Raw genomic sequence first — 19,648 nt, 5'->3', positions numbered from 1 at the left:
TAACTTCTCAGAGAATGACTCCAGGGCAAATTCTTCCCATGACAACACTGGTTTTGGCTAATTGTATTACTGAGTAGAAAAAGGCACTATAAATTTGTTTCATTTAGTATGTAAATTTGCTGCATGTGTGAATGAGAAAAAAATTTATTTCTTCTGTATGTAATAACCTAAATCATCAAATTCCTTGGATGCTGGTACTGTATTTAAGTGAGAGAGAGAAGCCAGCACTTGTCTTCTTTCTAGTATGTAATGTGAAAAAGGATACTGATCATATGTAGAAGACTGTGATGTAAGTCTCCAAATCGTACTGTGAAAATAGATAAAGATGTAGCTGCCAGTATTCCTTGGTAGGTTTTAACATGTAATTGTGCAGATGATGTTGTGGGAGTAACGCTTATTTGATTGTTAGTTCAGAATAAAAAGCTGAAAGTGGTGGGAGGAAGAGTGGGCAGAAATAAAGGGAGAAGTTAAGGTTAACTCTGAAATGTTAATTAGAAATATCCTGATTTTCTGAAACTATCAGGAGAGGTAAGGGAAGGTGGTGGAGAGACTGTTTTTTAAAATAATGGAAAATGTCTTAATTTCTTGATTGTATTTGTTTTAGGCTTGTGATGCCAAAGTCCTAAATTTATTTTAATCCTATTTTAACTCAACAACAACAACAAAAAAAAGAACTGAAAGGAATCTTATGGAGAAATTAAAAAAAAAAAAAAAAGTAAGCTTTTACAATGCCATATCTCTGTTATCAGTTTGTAATTCATGATTTCAGGGCTTAGCAACACCTACACAATATACACACATAGCGACTACACAAGGCTCCCTCAAAAATAATTTCTACCTACATGGAATACATATAAAGAGCTGAAGCCATGAGGTATCACAAGCTATGTTTTGCCAAGGTACTTTAAACTTATACTTGATTCCTAGTACGTCAGAATCTCCATTACACCCAATAAGACAACTTAGATGCATAAAGCTAATGTATGTGCTTAAGCACTGTGTTAAAATTAACACATTGAAGCTAAACTAACATTTGAAAGAAGACAACCAGAAAATCATGGATTATTGTACTTACCATGAACATTTAGGTTAAAATACTTTTTGGCACTTCCACCTATGTTTTCCACAATGCAGACATACCTGCCAGTATCTGTTATTTCGGAATTCAAAATCTAAGAAAAAGAAACAAGATTGTTGTTGAACAAATATATAAGACAACTTACTCTTCAAGCATCAAGTTTTGATGCCTCCCCAAAGACCCCAAGGTCTTCGGGGCCTGCAAGTCTGCAGGTTTTTTTAGTTTGATTTGGTTTTTTGCTAATCCCTTTGCAGTGTTATGAAGAAGCCAATCTGAGAAACTTCGACTGATGCTACTCCTTTCAGAATCTGTTATGCAAACCTGTGCATGTCAAACCTCCAGAAAAGTCAACATAGTATCTTTCACATTAAATTCATTCAAATTGAATAACAAAACAACTATTCATAAAATATTTGAAATAAAAATCTTAACGTTCTATATGGTTTTTATATTTTCTTGTATTCTTAGATCATGCTATGAAAATGGAGAGAATTAAGCCCAGCCCTCTAACTGTTTTAACAGTTTCATCCAGCATCATCCATTGGGGGGGGGTCTTCAGAATTCACTATTTTCTTTACATTACAAAAAAAAAAGTGGATTTTGCAATAATTAAACTCTGTTAGAGAAACTTGGACAAAACTGACAAGAAGTTGTTCTCCACAAAAATCAACATTATTTTAAACCAAGTGATTTCACTGATGCGGTTCACAGTATGACCCCACAAACAGTTGTGTCAGCACAACTGAGGGAACTGCACAGGAGTGGAAAGAAGCAGCTGAGGGACAGGGACAAGGGACAAAAACTCCTTAGGTTTGCAGCACCTTGTAGGAAAAAAAAAAAGTCAGAATCTCATACTCAGCAAATCTAAACAGTTTTGTCTTTATACACAGCTTATGTTTGCAATGCTAAAAATCAGTTATTCACTATGAGCTACCTGTAACCTCCTTCCACTGGACAAAAATGTGTGTTTGTTGTCTTCTGCTAGGAAGTGGCCATCCTTTTGCCAGGTGATACTTGGAGAAGGGCTGCCGCTTGCAACACAGTCCATCACTGCAACCTTGTTCACAAGCACAGTGACTTCTTCAGGCAAATCACCATCAGCTCCACTGATGGATGGTGGTACTACAAAAGAGCAAAACATGATAAGAATACCGTGACTTAGCATCTCCCAGTGTTTTGTGTTGGTTTTTTGTGGGTTTTTTTGCTTAGGTTTTTTTTTGGTTGTTTGGTTTTTTTTAAGATTGCCCACCAATCTTTTAGACTGGGTTTTTGTAAGAAAGTAGTGAAATCTTCAGTGAATACAGTGAAAGGTAATAAAATCCCAAGAGTAGTTCAGCTGGAACAAATCAGTATAACTCAAGGGACTGTAGAAGTATGCTTATTCACAGCAGCCATAAATAAGAGGTGAAAACTCATTTTCCAGCTAGTCCATGATGTTCTTTGCTGCCAGAACAAAACAGGATTTTCAAGGCAAGCCCTCTTCCTAACAATAAATCAATGTTTTCAGTGGTAGATACAGAAATAGAGATAAAAAAATAAGCATTTCCCAAGGCAAAAACCTTGAGTACATCAACAGACAATGCAAGCAGCATACAGAAGCTTTCTGTACAATGTTTGCAAACAGATCATACAAAATGGACTCTGCAGGCATTCAATGGTTGATCTAACTCATCAATTCCCTCATGCCTTTGGGAGTTTTGCAGGTATTTTAGAAAATGATGACCAAAATAAGGAGAGAGAAAAGTCTAGTAGGTCAGAATTTTGAACTGGAAACTGGATAGGGAACAAGAGATACCCTGATAAAACCTGGATACACTTTTCTTTCTGGTGAAGTGCGAGAGGGATAACACAATCGAGTTCCTATAATGACAACCTAAAAACATACTGAACTAATAACATTAACACTATTTGCATGCAATTCTGTTTATTTCTACAAAACTCTAGCACCTTATATAAACACATTAATTTCATAGTTTGCAAATACACAAAATTCATAAACTTCAAAAACATTAAGTAAACCTGAACTCTAATGCTTCATCAGTTTCCACAGAACTCTTTTTTGTCATTAAAAAGAAAAAGGAAAGCTGGAAAGCTCACAGAGCACACGGACATCGTAATGAATGGAATCCTCCCCAGCTTCGTTTACCGCCACACACATGTATCTCCCGGCATCTTCAGCCTGTGCGCGTGGAATCTGCAACACTCGCCCCCCTGGAAGGAAAATGCATTCAAGATTTAAATGCAGCATCAAGCAGTTTCCATCATTTCCACACCACATTTCACTAGAGACCTGAGCAAGCAAATTTATGAATGGTCAGCATTTGTTCTGAATTATAAGTAACTAAAGACTTTTATTTCCTAGCTACTTTTTCTACTTACAGATACTTGGAATTCAGCAATGTTCACACTGAAATCTTAGAAAAGAGTAATTAATTCCACAGAAAGGAATAACGTTCTTCAGCAATATGCAGCCAGACATTCATCTTCAATCAAAAATAGAAATATTTCTCAACAAGGTGACAGAGAACTAATAGGCAAAAGGAAATATAAGCACATAATATTCTGGTAAAGCTGTTGCAAACTGAAAAAATTCACTTCTGAAGCTTATAGGTACATACTATTTTTACTTTTCACTCTCTTCCTCATTTAAGGCATAGCCACATAAATAACTTCAGAAAGAGAGGGCATATTAGGAATACATTTTGGGAGTGGTTGTCATTGGTCTGCCAGCAGATGAGCAATAGGTAGACAAAAAGACATTATCCCCACCACTGCCCTCCTTTACACACATGCCATCCCAAACCATCCTCTGCACAGAAATGCTCCCTTTTTGTACTCTCAGCGTTATAACCACCTCTTTCCCTTTCCCATATGAGGTTAAGTAAAAGCTCATGGCCGTTTTTCTGCTGGAAACATTATTTCCACGTCTCATTCCCTGTTTAAGAGGCTTTTCTACTCCAATTATGATTTTGCCAAAGCAAAACTTAATAAGGACATAAATCAGGAACACACCAGAGGGAAGGTATCATTGCTGTATTTTATTTTGCAACACATCATAGGAAAGTTAAATGGTCACATTCACACCATTTTAGAGACTACTTTTTAAATGAAAGAAGGAAACGGCTTAAGTCCAAGGACTGGAAAAAAACATTTCCAGTCAAGGAAATCTGAAAAGAACATTAGTGCAGTGTTTTGAAGGGGAAAAGTTTATTACTACATAAATGCTAGCACTACCACCATTTCTTAAGGTCAGAGAGTGCCATTTTAATACTCACCTGGTAATATTAGTACTTTATCACTAGAGCGCAGAGGATAGCCATCTTTATACCACGTAAGAACTGGAGGAGGAACAGCATTGGTCTCACAGTACAGTGAAAGGGGATTGGCGACAATCACATCTTTACTTTCTCCACCTCTTCCTGTATCTACCATGTTACCAGCTTCCCATGCCTTATAAGGCTTTTGGAAACGAGGGGGAACTACAACCAAGGAGGGGAAAAACGTTAGAATTTTACAGCAGAAATAGCTAGTTTTAAAGTCAAGAAATGAAAAGATACTGCAATTGTTACACAGCAGCAATAAAAATTAAGGGTATTAAATTAAATCCTTCCCCCAATTTAGATTAGCCAGGAAAATTCTAGTTCTTTTCATCAGAATGAACAATTGAGCAATCTACTGTATATTTTCTGAAGACTAATAAATAACAGTGTAAGAAGACCTGAAAACAAAACACAGAGGGTATTAATCAACAATAATACTTAAATAGTAAGCTATCTGGTTTTACTCAAGTTCTAATTTTGTCTAAATTTTCAGAAATGACTAATGATCGTTTTCTTGTATTTACACACAGTACGTAGGCCAACAGGATACTTATGTCTGGGGCCTCTAAGTACGACTGAATACAGGTAAATAAAATATGACGTCTTAGTTTAAGCTAAATTAAAACTTTTTCATGTAGTTTAGAGGAAGATCAGAGTTACTATGTCATTCTGCCAACTTCAGAAGTGCTGCATATGTCACAAAATATGAAAGAAAGAATAATCACATACTGTATTTCTTAAAGATGAGCAAAATACACATGAAATAAAAATCACACAAGACACAAAAGCATTGGATTAGACCAAGCAGGTGTAAAGGATACAAAATTATAAAGAACTCCAACATCCCAGAACATTAGACAAGGAGGCTACCAGAAGAATTTTATTATCCGAATTTTGTCTACCTTGTATATTTACATCAAATTCCACTTCATCTTCTCCAGCAACGTTGGATGCCAGACAAGTGTAACGACCGGTGTCTGATACTTGAGCCTCCTTAATCTGCAGAGTACGGCCACTAGCTTGGATAATGATATGACCATCTGGTTTAAGTGGCTGTAATGTAATTTTGCATGGAAATTAATACCTGGCAAAACAAACACTAGAAATAGCCATATTTGTGGAAGTAATATGATATCATCTCTCTTTTGGTCAAATTCAGGTTGTTTCAAAATCCTCCTAAGGCAGTATACCGGGAGTAAGAACATATTTTGGTTTTGGCATTTCCTCTGCTTTGGTACCACTACCAACAGAACAACCTTCAATTTTTGTTAATGCTTCCAGCAAGGCCTGCTTTCAATCTATGCAAAGAAAGCAGTTGCTTAGGACACCAAATTACTGAGGGTCACCACTTAGGACCTAGTCCTAACCCAGGTGCTCCTGGGATGACAGCCTTGGCCACAAGTGGTGCAGCCCAGCTCTCCTCTCACCTGCTCCTCCTTTCCCTCAGACCAAAAGCTTTTCCTCCCTGAGTAAACTTGATCAAGCTCCAAGTTCCTGGAGACAGTTTTCTTTTCATGGTTGTCAGAAACTCTGCATCTTCACCTTTCTGATCTTGGTGGCTGGACTCCTAAGAGGACATGGGTTTACATCACTCCTAACCCCAGCTGCAAGTTGCTGCTGAAAGGAGCAATGCCATCCCCATCAGGCAAGGGCTCTTGTGACATCTGATTAAATCAGGCTGATTCAATCCCTGAACTCACTGGCCAAGTCAATGAGCTGATGGAAAACCTACACGTGAAACAATCAGTTTTCTATGAGTTGAGCAACTCAATCTAACTCACCCTACAGCCACACAACCACTAGGATCTGCTGCCCAGCAAGGACATGGTGTGAACATAAAATGGATGCAGCTGCAATGCAGAGATACACAAGATTAGATGTTACTGTCCCTAAAATTTACATCACACACAACAGCAGAGACTACACTAATACAACCTGCATCTCTCAATGACAAAAATGGAACACATTAGGGAGTCAGCACTGAACTTCTGGCCTGCAGGGGACAATTAATTTAGTCCACGGATACGAGTGAAAGCCATTTACCTAGGGGCAACCTAAGGAAAAGCTGCTGCTCTGGCAGTGGCAGCAAGCTGCTTAAAGCCACTGTCTTTCTTTGGGGACCTTGCAACTCCCCCCAACATCATTTTTCATTGGCAATACAATCAGTACACCCAGGAGATCCTACAATTACAGCACATGCTCGAAACAGATGGAGGGCATATACACAGTCTCTCCTGTGACTCCAGGCTGTTTCTGCATGCTCAGTAAATCCAGGAAGAGCTGGTCCAGCTGCAGAGGTGCAGTTTGCCACATGATAAGTGCCCTACCAAGAACAGCTAAACAAGAGATTATATTCTCTTTTCTTACAGAAGAGTTGCACCGTTTCTTTTTTATTTATAGCCAGCCACCAGTAGACTGCACATCAGTACGACTTTGTGGCATTGCCCTTCCAAACTGCTTCTCCTCCAGACTGATGTTGTTGTGAAGACTGTGTGTGGCAGGAACCACGCCTCATTCCCCCTCACAGAGGAGCCAGATGCTTTTGTGGCTTTGTGAGCTCTGCCAGAAACAAGTGGGAGGCTCTCTGCAACTTCTGCAAGGGCAGCACTTAGAGGAACCAAGCATGGGGCCATTCTACAACAGGGCCTTTGGGGACTTTACACAATGGGAAATGGACATGTGGTCATACCATGGGATGCTACTGTTAGGCAGGTCCCCCTCCCTTTAAAGCGCAGGCCAGTGGTAGGCCCTGGAAACGCCAGCACTGATGTCTCAGTGGCACTGCCAAGCACCCACAAAAAAGCAAGGGTGTCAATTTGCAGAGGTCTGGCCAACAGCAAATGCCCTAAAATGCATGAGGGGTGATGCTGCCAGCAGGATGGTGGGAAGATGACTTCCTGCTGACTTCAGCAGTGCAAGTGAGCCTGTTACACTGCAGGAATGTTCGTTAATAGTGATAGTGAATATGCAGTTGTTTCTGTACGAAATCCACCCATTAGAAGGAATTAAGTTTGTGACTGGCCTGTCCATCCTTGTACCAGCTGATGGCAGCAGCAGGAATGGCGTGAGCTTCACACTCCAGGGTAAGGCTGTGGTTTACTTTGATCTTCACTTCTTTAGGGGAGAGACCCATCCCTGAGATATCCCCTTTGTTAATGGTGGGTGGAACTGCACAAAAACAAAGGGAGTGAGAGGGACTTTCATGACTTACTGTCTTATGCAGCATTTCAAAATTATCTGGACAAAGGGAAAACCTGGATGATAACCTCAGGGAAAGCAAGGGCATCCCCCCTATAATATGCCTCTTCCCCACAGCTGAACTTTTATTTTTATATTTATACATATATATGTATTTTAAGCTATTTTTAGTATACGTATTATATATAAAAATATATAAAACTGTGTTCAACAGTTTTAGACATGCAAACCTGACTATAGGCTTACCTAGCTATAGCACTTTATTACGTATTTGGCTTGAATTCTATAAAGTTCAGTGTACTGCAGTCATTAAGAAGCATTTTAATGGAAACTAATATTCTCAGAAACTTATGTTTGAGCTGAAGTCCACACTCGGAGTAGCTGATCAAAACTCAACATTTCCATTCCACTGAAATCCCAGTGTTGCAAAATCTCATTTCCTTCTGAATCAGAATCAAACCAGAACGTTTCAAAATTCTTACGCTACCCCCCCTGGTCTCATAATATCTTTTTAATTATTTCAAATGCTTTCAAAGCATTTTCCATTCTTTTTTCAATGGGAAATTTAAAATTCTCCCTAATGCTTACAGTACCATAATAACTGACAGTTGCAATGGCATTTGGGGGTGGAGGGCTTTATGTTGCTACATAGCCATACTTCAATAACGAACCCTTTTGTCATCTTCTCATTATTCCGAATCCAATGGGGCCTTATTAGGGACTTAGTGTAATTAAAATAACAGCATGGTTACTGTGAGGGAGCAAACCAAACTCCAATTCAGACTAGGAAATAAAGAAAAAAAAAAAAAAAAAAAAGGATGAAAAATCATGCTTGACTGAGCCCACAATGAAGAGTTTGAGCATTAAAATAAATTATTAGGCACAGATCCTCAAAGGAAAATGTGCTGACAGGAAGCCTGGAATGGGAAAGCTTTTGTGCATACACTATTTTATGGAAGGACAAAAAAATAGTATCCTCCTGTTTTACCTTACTCAAGAAAGTCTCCCCTCCCTTCCTTTTTTTTTGCTAAAATAGTTTCTTTGCTCACAAGATTCTCTGCTCACATCTCCCATTGTGCTGCACTCGTCTGATTTGAAATTCATACCAAAAACACATTTAAGAAGAAACTGGAGTTCAGCATTTCTTAAATGTTTTCTCCTGGATGGTACAAAGATTTTTAGCCCAACAGCAGCACTTGTAAAGGATGCAACAGCAACCTTTACTAGTGTCTTTCCTCAAGCAATGCCATGAGCTAATGCAGATGTTTGCTAAACAAAGCTACTAACAGAAATCCTTGTATTCACCAGGATAGGTAACACTGCAAAGGGAAAAAAATAGAAGAATAAAAAAAAAAAAGGTAAAAAATTTGGAAGTATTTCCGTACTGTAGACTTTCACTTCATAGTGTTTCAAAGTTTCTCCAGCCTCATTTGTGGCTATACAGGTATATCTTCCAGCGTTGTCCTCCTGTGCATTTAGAATCTGCAGGGTTCGACCACCTGCCAAAAGACATCACTCTTTAATAGCATCTACATTATACTCTTGCTTCCCAATTATTTAAATAGTTTCTGCAGCATATTTTCGATCCTTTGGTCCAAATTCTGCCCTTAGATGAGCATGAAAAACTGATTGCTTACCACCATGTATACTGTGTAATAAATGAGCACATAATTTGCAGGAGTGCTTTGATCGCAACTCCTGTTGCTTACAGATTCTTGGAAAATTTGTTAACATAGTTCTGTACAAGAAATTTCTTGAAGATATTTAGACAGAAAAAAGTGATTTAGGATTCTGCACTTCATTCACAGAAAAAGGGAAAGGAGGCATAATTGGTAAGACTAAGCAAAAAGAGTCTATCCAACATACAGGGGTGGATGTGAGCCTCTGAACTGCCTGGTTCAGTGTAGCAGTTCATATGAAAGAGGCCCTTAACTCCCTCTGGAGAATGGACAGAAGCAACAGCCACAATGTGAGAAGCATAAACATGAATGAATAGGTAGGATTTAAGACTTCAGGTAGCCTCTACAGCCTTGCTATCCATCAATTTCCTTCCCATAGAATCATGTTTAGTTATGATTTATATTGTCTGCATTCTCAGAGATGAGTCACTATTTTTGGCTGCAGCTCTTTTCAGATTGCATTCCTAGAAATTGTCCCCCCATGTAGTAATTCAATTCCTTGCTATCAATACCAACTCATTCTTCCTCTGAACACTTGCAGTTAACAATGCTAAAGTGCTAAAGTACTTGTTCACCTACTTCAGTGTTATCAGTGAAGGTTGTTCCTGTTTTCCACCTCCACAGATGTGCTAGGTAAGAGTTACTCCACAAATTAAAAACGGCAAACTACTAATGACCTAGAAAAATGCCACCTCATTCTTTTTATTAACGTTTTTGTTTATATCTCTCTCCATCTAATTTCCATACTTAATTTCAAGTTAATTACACTCATTATTAACTTCACGGTGAACTTGTTTGCCATCATTTAGCTTTACGGAACAAAAGGATAAATACCTGAATACAAATAAAATACAAGTAAATAATCAGTTAATTGTGAAGCACTTAAAAAATATTGGAATAGGAAGAGCTACAAAAGTACAAACATCGTACTTAATAGAAATATATCCTTTGATTTTTCAAAAAAATCTGTAACAGGAAACTGAACTATAAAAGAATAAAGTGTTATTTTATTTCTCAATAACAATATAAAATTTACCTGGCAAAATGCGGATATTTCTGTTTGATTCTAAAGGATTACCATCTTTCAGCCAGGTGATTGTAGCTGGAGGATATGAGTAAGCCTCACAAACCAGCGATGTTGGGCTGTTGAGGATAACAGTGACACCTTCTGCATTTCCATGACTGTCTGCACCCACAATGGTTGGAGACACTAGGAACAACAAAATCATTAACCAGACGAAGTACCTCTATGACAAGCCAATTTTCTGTTCCCTGTTGTCCTGGTTTCAGCTGGGATAGAGTTAATTTTCTTCCTCATAGCTGGTATAGTGCTGTGTTTTGGATTTACAATGAGAATAATGTTGATAACACGCTGGTGTTTTAGTTGTTGCTAAGTTCTGTTTATACCAAGTCAAGGACTTTTCAGCTTCCCATGCTCTGCCAGAGGCACAAGAAGCTGGGAGGGAGCACAGCCAGGACAGACGACTCAGACTGGCCAAAGGGCTATTCCATACCATATGACATCATGCTCAGTATATAAACTGGGGGGACTTAGCCAGGGGGCAATGATCACTGCTCGGGGACGGACTGGGCATCGGTTAGCAGGTGGTGAGCAATTGCATTGTGCATCACTTGTTTTGTATATTCTTTTATCATTATTATTTTCTCTTCCTGTGCTGTCCTATTAAACTGTTTTTATCTCAACCCACAGCTTTTACTTTTTTTTTTCCCCGATTCTCTCCCTCATCCCACCAGGGAGGGAAAGCAAGCGAGCAGCTGTGTGGTGCTTAGTTGCCAACTGGGATTAAACCACGACACCTGTTCAGTCTAGGAATCTGGTTGCAGCCTTAAATAGCTGGGAGGCATTCCTACGAGGCACACTGAAACCCAGAACCAGACAACATTCATCTGGTTTTATGTTTCGTCCTGAAGTCAACAGTCAGCCCCTGTCGGTGGATTCCATCCACCCTTAGCCTCTGTCAAACACAGGTCACCAGGAAGCCAGCCACCACTTCTTGTGCAGCAGCTGGCAGACCTACTGCTTGATGATCCTGTGAGCAGCAGATTGGTAGGAGGCATGAGCCTAGGAAATGAGGATGTGGAAAACAAACTCGCCATTGTTTGCATTTGGTTATGCAATAACCGTCATGGAAAAGAGAACTGCAGATGATTTCAGCTTTTATGAAGCGATGACAATCTGAAGTGCTCCTCAGATACTCTTTCCTTGAATCACAATAAACCAATGTACTGTCTTGCTCATTCCATACAATACCCTGTTACAGCTCTGCATTTTCTAGCTCTATATTGTCTAAAGCACAGAACTGCTCTTTCTATTGAACTACTATTATTTATCAATTACTAAGCTATAAAATTTTAATCATAGCCAGGCAACCTAAGCATGGCTGTAATTAAAGTACTCCAAAATTCCAATGTGATTATCTGCTTTTTCTTGAGATGAATATTTTCTCTGCAAGAGCCAGCCCAGCTGTCTTACCAAGTACATTAAGACTGTAACTTTTGCTCTTATCTCCAGCTGTATTGGATGCAATACATGTGTATCTCCCTGTGTCAGTGACTTGAGCATTGGTGATTTGCAGGAAACGCCCACTGGACAGAAACTTGTGATTTTCATCCTCAGTTAGAGATTGCCCATCCTTTATCCAGGTGATCTGTGGTACAGGGTTCCCTTAATGGAGTAAAGAAAATGACAAATATTAGTTGTTGCATAGCCTCTAGGATATGCCAAGATTTCTGAAAAACAGAAAAATACAGTTTCAGATGCCCTTTTAAAATATATCCTTTAGGGAGATGTTTTGGCATATGTATTCTGAAGTCTTCGAGCCTTCTGAAGTAATATAAACCTCCTCTTAAATTCCACAGGACTTTAAAGAAATATCACAGCAACTATCCTCTTGGTTACATTTTATACAACCTTTATAAGAAGGAGTGCTTAGTCTGGCTATAAGCACCGTGGTTAAATTTAAAAATTCTACTGAACTGAAAATTCCATTAAAAACGTGCTGTTCAGAACCAACGATGATCGACACCATGGGTTTGATCAGTAAAGGTAAATAATATTGTATACTTTTACCTATCACTTCACATGTTAGGGTAACTCTGAACTTCTCTTTCACTTTCACATCTTCCAGTTTATTTTCACCCACAATCCCTGGAGGCACTACAAACAGACAAGAAGACAACATTAACAAGTATTACTTACAACCAATTTAAATACAACAAAGACACACTTAGGCTATATCTCAGCATATGGTTCCCTTAATCACATCAATGAACGGCTCAGATCTACCAGAAACAGGTCCAGATGTGAGACACTGTAGAGCTAACCTGCCTGTACAACAGACATGCATTCTGTTCTGCACCCCTCAACCATACAAGTCCACGCAAAGGGCGAGAGAGGACCACAGACCCATAAAGTACTCGCCTCACTTAGTCTTCAGAGCCAGAGAGACACTCAGGGTGCTGAGGATTATGGCCTGTAGGGCAATATTTCTGAGTATGGTCAGTAGGGCAATGGTGATGAGCACTGGTTAGTGAGGCTAGCTTTGATTTCATGCAGGTTTTATAAGTTTGCAAACAAGTTCTATCACCCATATTAAGCAGCGAGTGATTTATTTGTTCAAAACCATGTGCTTAAGTTTAAAAGTTGTTTGTTTTCCAACAGTAATCGAAAGCATCGATCTAGAACTCTAGGGAAAGAACTGATTTATTTAAAAAAAAAAAGTCAGATTGTCTATTCACATACCATGTGTGGGTTTTTTTCCTTACCAGCATGCTCAAAGCAATACAATAGATTACCAACAAGTGGATGCTGTGTAAAGGCATACGTGTGTTTTATGCAAATACAGCTAATTCCATACAGGCAGATGAACAAACTATATAGGTCTAAAGGCCTCTTGCAGTGGTACAAACTATGTTTCTCTAGGGAAATAGAAGACAAAATCATACCCTTAAAATACCTATCCACCCCCCAAATAGCTAACTCAATACAAGGAAACTCTTACTGTATGGCTGACCACTTGATGACTTGTTTCCAAATAATCTTGGTTAACAGGACTACACAGACTAATGTGCTATTGGATGAGGCATGCCAGATTACGAATGTGTTGGTGAGTAGCTGTGGTGGTGAAGAGCTCTGATCAACTATTTCTTTCAAAGTAGAGGCATCTGTAGATTCAGGCCAAAAGAAAATGGCACTACAAATCAAAGTAGGCATGGAGTGTAAGAGCTTGAAAAGGAGGCCTATAGTTATAAGAAAGAAAGCCCAGTCTCCAAGAGATTTTGGAAAGTTTTGCAACAAAAATGCTGGACTAGGGAGCCAGATACTACGCTTTAATAATCCTACAAAATGCTAACTTTCAGCCTAGATAGAAGACCTAAAGAGAGATGAATTAAAATATATTCAGCAGGTTGTTTGTGATCTACCACTAAGTTGGAAGCAAAAGTTTTATAAAAATAAGAATCATGGTAATATGCAGAATTCATTGTCCACAGAGAAAAATAATATTACACCAGATTTTTGATACTAATGAAGGGTACAAACTAGAATGAAGAAGAAAAAAAACAAAAACAAACTGAAAGACGTTTACATCTCAGTTGACTGGAATGGCAAAGATACTACTTCAGCATGGCTAAAACTTGACCTCTGAACAGGACACATGGTGAGACGCAGGTTAGCAGAATTCAGCATGCAGGAAGACGTGGCCAGTACTACCGCTCTCACCAGCTTGTGATGCAGTTATGATCAAATTCTCTGCTGTGACTGTACAAGCAATGAAAAACAGGCTTTTGTATGGCTTCTAGTGTCCAAATGCAATGAGACAAAGAAGTATCAACTAGTGAAGGAATGAGATGGGGGAAAATATAACCTAAAATCATGAAGTTCAGGACTTTTAAGTCAGGCCAAAAGTTACCATTCACGAACAGAGCAACTCATTGCTTTGGCCCCAAAATAATACAGTAAGATGTCAACACATATTAATTTCAGAAATATGACAAAGCCACACCAAACATTTTTCAAATATATAAATATTACGCTTATTACACCAAGCTCTCCATGCAAACCGGCTCGCCTGTTGCACCTCCTATACCAATTTAGAGAAACACTGGGATGTCTCTGTACGGTTCCTATTTACAGTGAGACGGTGAATATTCTGTGTTGCTATCAGGCCACATTCCAGTAACTTTCCTCTAGAAAGACAAAGAAATTACTAGGGGGAGGGAAGAGAAGACTGAACAATGGAATTTTCCACTTAGCTCACTTGAAATCAGCTTCACTGAGCATTTTTCTTCAAGGCAAACAAAGTCTGCGTAAGAGAGATTCCCAGAACCCTCACGAACACCCTGCAACTAAAACCCTCCAAAGAAAACAGTACAACAATGAGTGCTTTTCAGTGTTACCCATCTCTTCCATTCTACCAGACTTACACTTCCATGAGCTCATCAAATAAACATGAACTGACATGAATGTGAGTTATCATTTACAGGCTGAATATACAGAAGTCAGCTGAAGGCAATGGAAGCTAATAGCACTCAGCACCTTAGAGAAAAGAAACTTAAAGAAAAATTATACATGGTAATGGTATAAGACAACCTGCATCAGGCCTGGTAATTATTGATAAAAATAACAAATAGTTACTAAACCAAAAAGCAGTATTTTCTGGGAAAAATACCATTTTTTTTTAAAAACAAGTAATGTAACAAAATTACATATTAAGGGTTGCAAATAGCCATCTAAAGAGCCTGCTGTACTAGTTGTTGTCTAAATATGTTAGCAGGATCACCCACTACCACACGTGGTTTATATGCTTTACAATACCAACAGCTCTACTGACTAAAGGTTTCCACTGAATCAGAGGGTTTCCACTGAATCAGAGATCTCTGTTTTGCAAAAACAACTCCAGCTCCAGCGTTTTATTTCCCTGTTGGTCTTGGCTTTGCCTTCACATCTTTGTTGCAACAGACTATTACCATCACACCACTCAGCTATACATATTATACCCACTGCTGCACAATAACACTGCTGTTAATTCATGAGTATCATCATATGGCGTTGCACCTTTCTGCATTTGAGCATTACATGCAACAGATTCACATGAATTTCATATGGTTTCCTGAGGCCATAGTTTTCTTTTGACTTAAACCAGCTTAAATTCAGGCTGGTGCCAAAAGAAATAGCACTATTCCCTTGACCACTCACTCTTGTCATCTTCCTTTCACCAGTACTGGTATTTATAGGAGAACCAGTGGAGAACCAGCAGGGAACTGATCTGGCTGAAAACTAACCTGACCAGGAAAACACAAAACCCCCACCTTTTCAGATCACCTATAAACTGATTCACCTTGTTCAGCATGCCCAAGGGAGAGTGAAGCTATGAGCAACAAGAAACAGAAGAGAGGATGGGAGTCTGGGCTGTCAGCATCCCCCAGACTTCTATCCAACTGAAATAACAACATAACTGAAGCCAGTTACATTGACATAGTTCCTCTTCAGGAAAAAAAAAAAAAAACCAAAAAACAAACAACAACAACAAAAAAAACAAACAAAAAAACCCCCAACAAACAAACCACAAAACAGAAGTAGCTGCCAGTTATTCCAAATTATGCCTGAAGAACCTTAATTTTAAACACCAAACAAACAGCAAATTCACATGTAGACGTAACTTCTCTTTAAAACCTGGTTTTCTGACCATGTTATCAAATGCACTTTTTTTCCCCCTAAGGACATATGTTTTGGCATAATAATTTTTAAAATACCAGCAAAGTATGTAGTAGACCCTCTCATCATCTTCTACTGTAACAAAAATTATCACGCACTTACCTAGAACAGAAAGGTCAAAATCTTTCCTCACTTCTCCTGCAGCATTGGTCACTACGCAAGTATACTGACCTTCATCTGCTACACTCGTGTGTGTCAAACGGAGCGTTCTGCCTCCTGAGGAGAAAGCAAAAAAAAAGTACAATCATTAAAGTCCTGCTCCAACCAATATGCTCCCAAATTATCTGTGCTAACTCCTGATTTTTTTTTTATGTTTTGGTTAAATTTACAGCTGTAAACTTTTTTAATGTGGTGTATTTTTTAAATGTGCTTTGTTTTGTTGAACAAACAGTAAGACAAAAGTGACTGACCTTACTCCTACTCCCATCATTTCTGTATGCCTGATCAGGCTCTCAGCTCCTCAGTGCTTTTAGATCTGTGCTTAATATTGATCATACTATTCTTTCTAGTCAGTAACTTCCAAACTATCCTGACGCATCCCTTTTTTTCCCCTCCAGAAATTACAACTAAGTGAACTTTGAGGCATTCAGACATTCTCTGAGAATTTCTGGAGGAAGTCAGAGACCAACCAGAACAATCACTGAAAACTTCGAGACACATCTGTAAAGTTCGTGCAGAGAAAAATCAAACCTGCTCCACACAGGTCACTCAAACTACATGCAGGGTTACAGTGCACACATAACTGATTGATCTGTGTTTGCAATATGTAGGATTTGTGCACGTTCTTCTATGCAGGAAATTTTGACAGAATACAGTGTCTCAGACAGCAGGATTTTTGTTCACATAAGTACTTTGCTATACTGGGAATCTAGATGACTATCCAGGAAAAAATAACAAAGCTTCATCAGAGGGGGGCAGGGTGTGTGTACGCATAAAAATAAGTTTATTTTTACAAACACTCCATAAAGGTATTTTGACATGTACAGATAAGGAATAATATTCCACTCATCTCTTCTAGCATTTATATTAATTGTGCCATCAATAATAATAACAGATGACAACAGTACTGGTTTACATGTAAGGTTTTAAAATAACGTAGTTCTTATAACACTATAGCAGAGCCATTGTCAGAACACATTTGCACAGGCATGCTAGTTTAAAAGGAAGAAGATTTGCAAATATGTTTGACCAAAGGACCAAGAATATCCCCACTTTGCCCTAGCAGAATAATTTCTCTTTGCTTCCTTTTTGGCAGAGGAACAGCAAAACAGACATCAGTGAGCATTTAAGTGTGAAAGCAAATGTGGTGGCCATCCTTCAGCCTTTTCCAGTTTCTCATTAGCAGCTCTTACATGAGCAATCATTACCTCATAGTAAATCACATCTGAACTGTGCATGTCCTGCCTGGGACAGGCAGGGTCTCATTATTGGGTTATATCCCAGAAATTTATGTTCCTGGTCATGTGCTTTGAGGGAAGAAACTGATGACCTGCTTGATGGATGTGCCCCTGCTCAAGGAATCCTACCTGCTGGAGGGAGCACTGGGAGACTGAGGAAGGTTCAGTTCTTGCAGACTCATGTCACCCTGATCCTTTCTCCCACCCACATTCTGAACAAAGCCATATAAGAAGCAAAACCAAGCACATATCTGCCTGCAGGAGACTAACTTTCTGTGGTATCGCATACTTGCACACCCAGGGCTCCAGTGCTGAGGCAAGATATGATTTTCTACATTTAGCTAAAACTTAATAAAAGCTTTTCTCCTTCCTAAAGCTAGTATGCAGCTTAGTGCATGGTCTGCAAGGAAAGCAGATGTTGTATGGTGGAATTTTTTTCTTTTTTTTTTCCTAAAGTATGTAGGAAGCATCATTAAAAGGAAACATCAGCATAGTATGTGAATTAACAGATTCAAAGTTGCCAGCAGTGTGTCCACACGTTTAAATCATCTGCAATGCCAAGTATGTTTTCAATCAACAGAACCAAAATCTTGCTTTGGCAAAGATTTTACCTCTTAAATTAGTCGAAGAGGGCGATTTTTTCTTGTTGTTGGTTTTAGTTTTTTTACAGCTGTACAAGCACAAATTAAGTTCCAAATGCCATGTTGGTTACAGTTCATTACCACAACGTGTAGTTTTCTAAAGAACTGCACAAAAGCACAAAGTTTGCCGGAAAACAAAGCACTGAGTTCTGGCCTGTTTCCCCACTCCCACTGCAGCTAACGTTCAGAGACAATAAACATCTTTTTGTCTCTCACCCTTCCTGACTCTGCAATCCAGGTGGTGATATTAGTGTGGGTGTAGAAATCAACAGACAGAACAGAAACAATCAAGCCCAGAAGAAATTATTTTTGTTGATGGCAACTTCACACAAAAAGGAACGCATACCAACTCAGATAGTCAGATTTATACCAGATAATAATCAGACAGCCACTCCTTTTTCATGTGCCATACATAAAAATGGGAAAGCAGAAGACAGACTACCTGTAATGTTAAAAGCTACACGAACGAAAAAACCCTGAAAAATTCCAGCCTCAAATCCAGTCTCAGCTGAGCTTCTAAACACCTTCCAGTTCCTTTACCTGTCCAATAGTTTTCTTGTGTTCATGCTGTAGGATGGCTTGGCTTTGCATGGTGGCTATGTCGGAGCATTAGAAACCTCATCAAAACTTATTTTCATGAGATTTATAGCTGTGAGTAGCAAACCCAAGATGAAAGAAACATCTCAGTTGCCATCTATACATCTCAGTCGTAACCAGATACTTAATTACTTCTACACACTCCACAATGCTGATCCCCAGACACATGAAGTCAATGCAAAACATATTGCCTGCTTCGTACACATTTTCCATTTGTAATCTCAAGGGCTGCTAACTCAATTTCCTATTGTAAACACAAAGGTTTAACATCACTGCAGCTGCCAGTCAAATACTCTCACTTCCCTGTGGTACTGCAGGAAGATGGTTTACAGGAACAGGTACTGAGCCCCTCCTATTTTGGACACCTCTGTCAATTGCTACTGTCATAAAAAGGCATCTGAACTAATTCTCTGTAGGTTATTCCAGCTTGAAAATCAAGATCCCTAATGAATTGGATCTGTTTCTCTGCTTGCCTATCAAAAGTTTCTCCAGATCCCTTGGACTAGTCTTCGTGCTAATGCAGCGTTCTCTTGTTGTCTTTGACCGATCACCTAATTCCAGATTTTATTATATGACATTCTGACGATCAGATTCGGTTAGCTCCAAGGCCAGGAAGTATTTACATGCATTAATTTCTGAGGGTCATGAGCAGATTTTCCCTTTGTTTTTACATACAGACCCACAGAAATGAAAGATGTGTTTTGTTTATTGTCATATGTATTCATTCTCTCAAAGATTTTTCACCTTTAAAGGGTAAAATAACTGTGAAGAGGAAGAGGTAGAGAAAACTAATCAAATGAAAGAGCTCATACAGTATATGCAGTGACACTGACAAAGCAACATAGTAACATCTGACATATTTCTGGAAAAAAGCATTGGACTAACATACACTAACAGCCAGAATAACGGCTTATTCCATGTCACAGACCGAACAGTTACCATGCCTTTGGCTCAGGCACATAAAGTATGGTAACAACTTTAAAAGTTTATATTAGCTATTCA

General features: G+C 38.9%; 1 protein-coding gene across 4 annotated transcripts in view; it reads right to left on the bottom strand.

Annotated features, from left to right (window-relative positions):
• Positions 1 to 19,648, bottom strand: part of HMCN1 (hemicentin 1) — a 207,033-nt gene that overhangs the window by 50,794 nt on the left and 136,591 nt on the right. For all 4 annotated transcript variants that reach the window (XM_087733811.1, XM_087733813.1, XM_087733812.1 and 1 more), the window contains 11 exons: positions 16,114 to 16,227; positions 12,367 to 12,453; positions 11,770 to 11,961; positions 10,312 to 10,485; positions 8,982 to 9,095; positions 7,421 to 7,566; positions 5,301 to 5,451; positions 4,354 to 4,557; positions 3,176 to 3,289; positions 2,013 to 2,200; positions 1,076 to 1,172 (listed from right to left, as the gene is read on the bottom strand). In XM_087733811.1, the coding sequence (XP_087589937.1) occupies positions 1,076 to 1,172; positions 2,013 to 2,200; positions 3,176 to 3,289; positions 4,354 to 4,557; positions 5,301 to 5,451; positions 7,421 to 7,566; positions 8,982 to 9,095; positions 10,312 to 10,485; positions 11,770 to 11,961; positions 12,367 to 12,453; positions 16,114 to 16,227 (1,581 nt within the window). The remainder of the gene's footprint in view (positions 1 to 1,075; positions 1,173 to 2,012; positions 2,201 to 3,175; positions 3,290 to 4,353; positions 4,558 to 5,300; positions 5,452 to 7,420; positions 7,567 to 8,981; positions 9,096 to 10,311; positions 10,486 to 11,769; positions 11,962 to 12,366; positions 12,454 to 16,113; positions 16,228 to 19,648) is intronic.

Source organism: Nipponia nippon, unplaced genomic scaffold (assembly GCF_047370975.1).
Source record: "Nipponia nippon isolate SJK-2023a ecotype South Korea unplaced genomic scaffold, ASM4737097v1 scaffold_5, whole genome shotgun sequence".
Taxonomy (NCBI): domain Eukaryota; kingdom Metazoa; phylum Chordata; class Aves; order Pelecaniformes; family Threskiornithidae; genus Nipponia; species Nipponia nippon.
The sequence above is the reverse complement of the archived record's forward strand: the minus strand, read 5'-3'. Positions and strand labels throughout refer to the sequence as shown.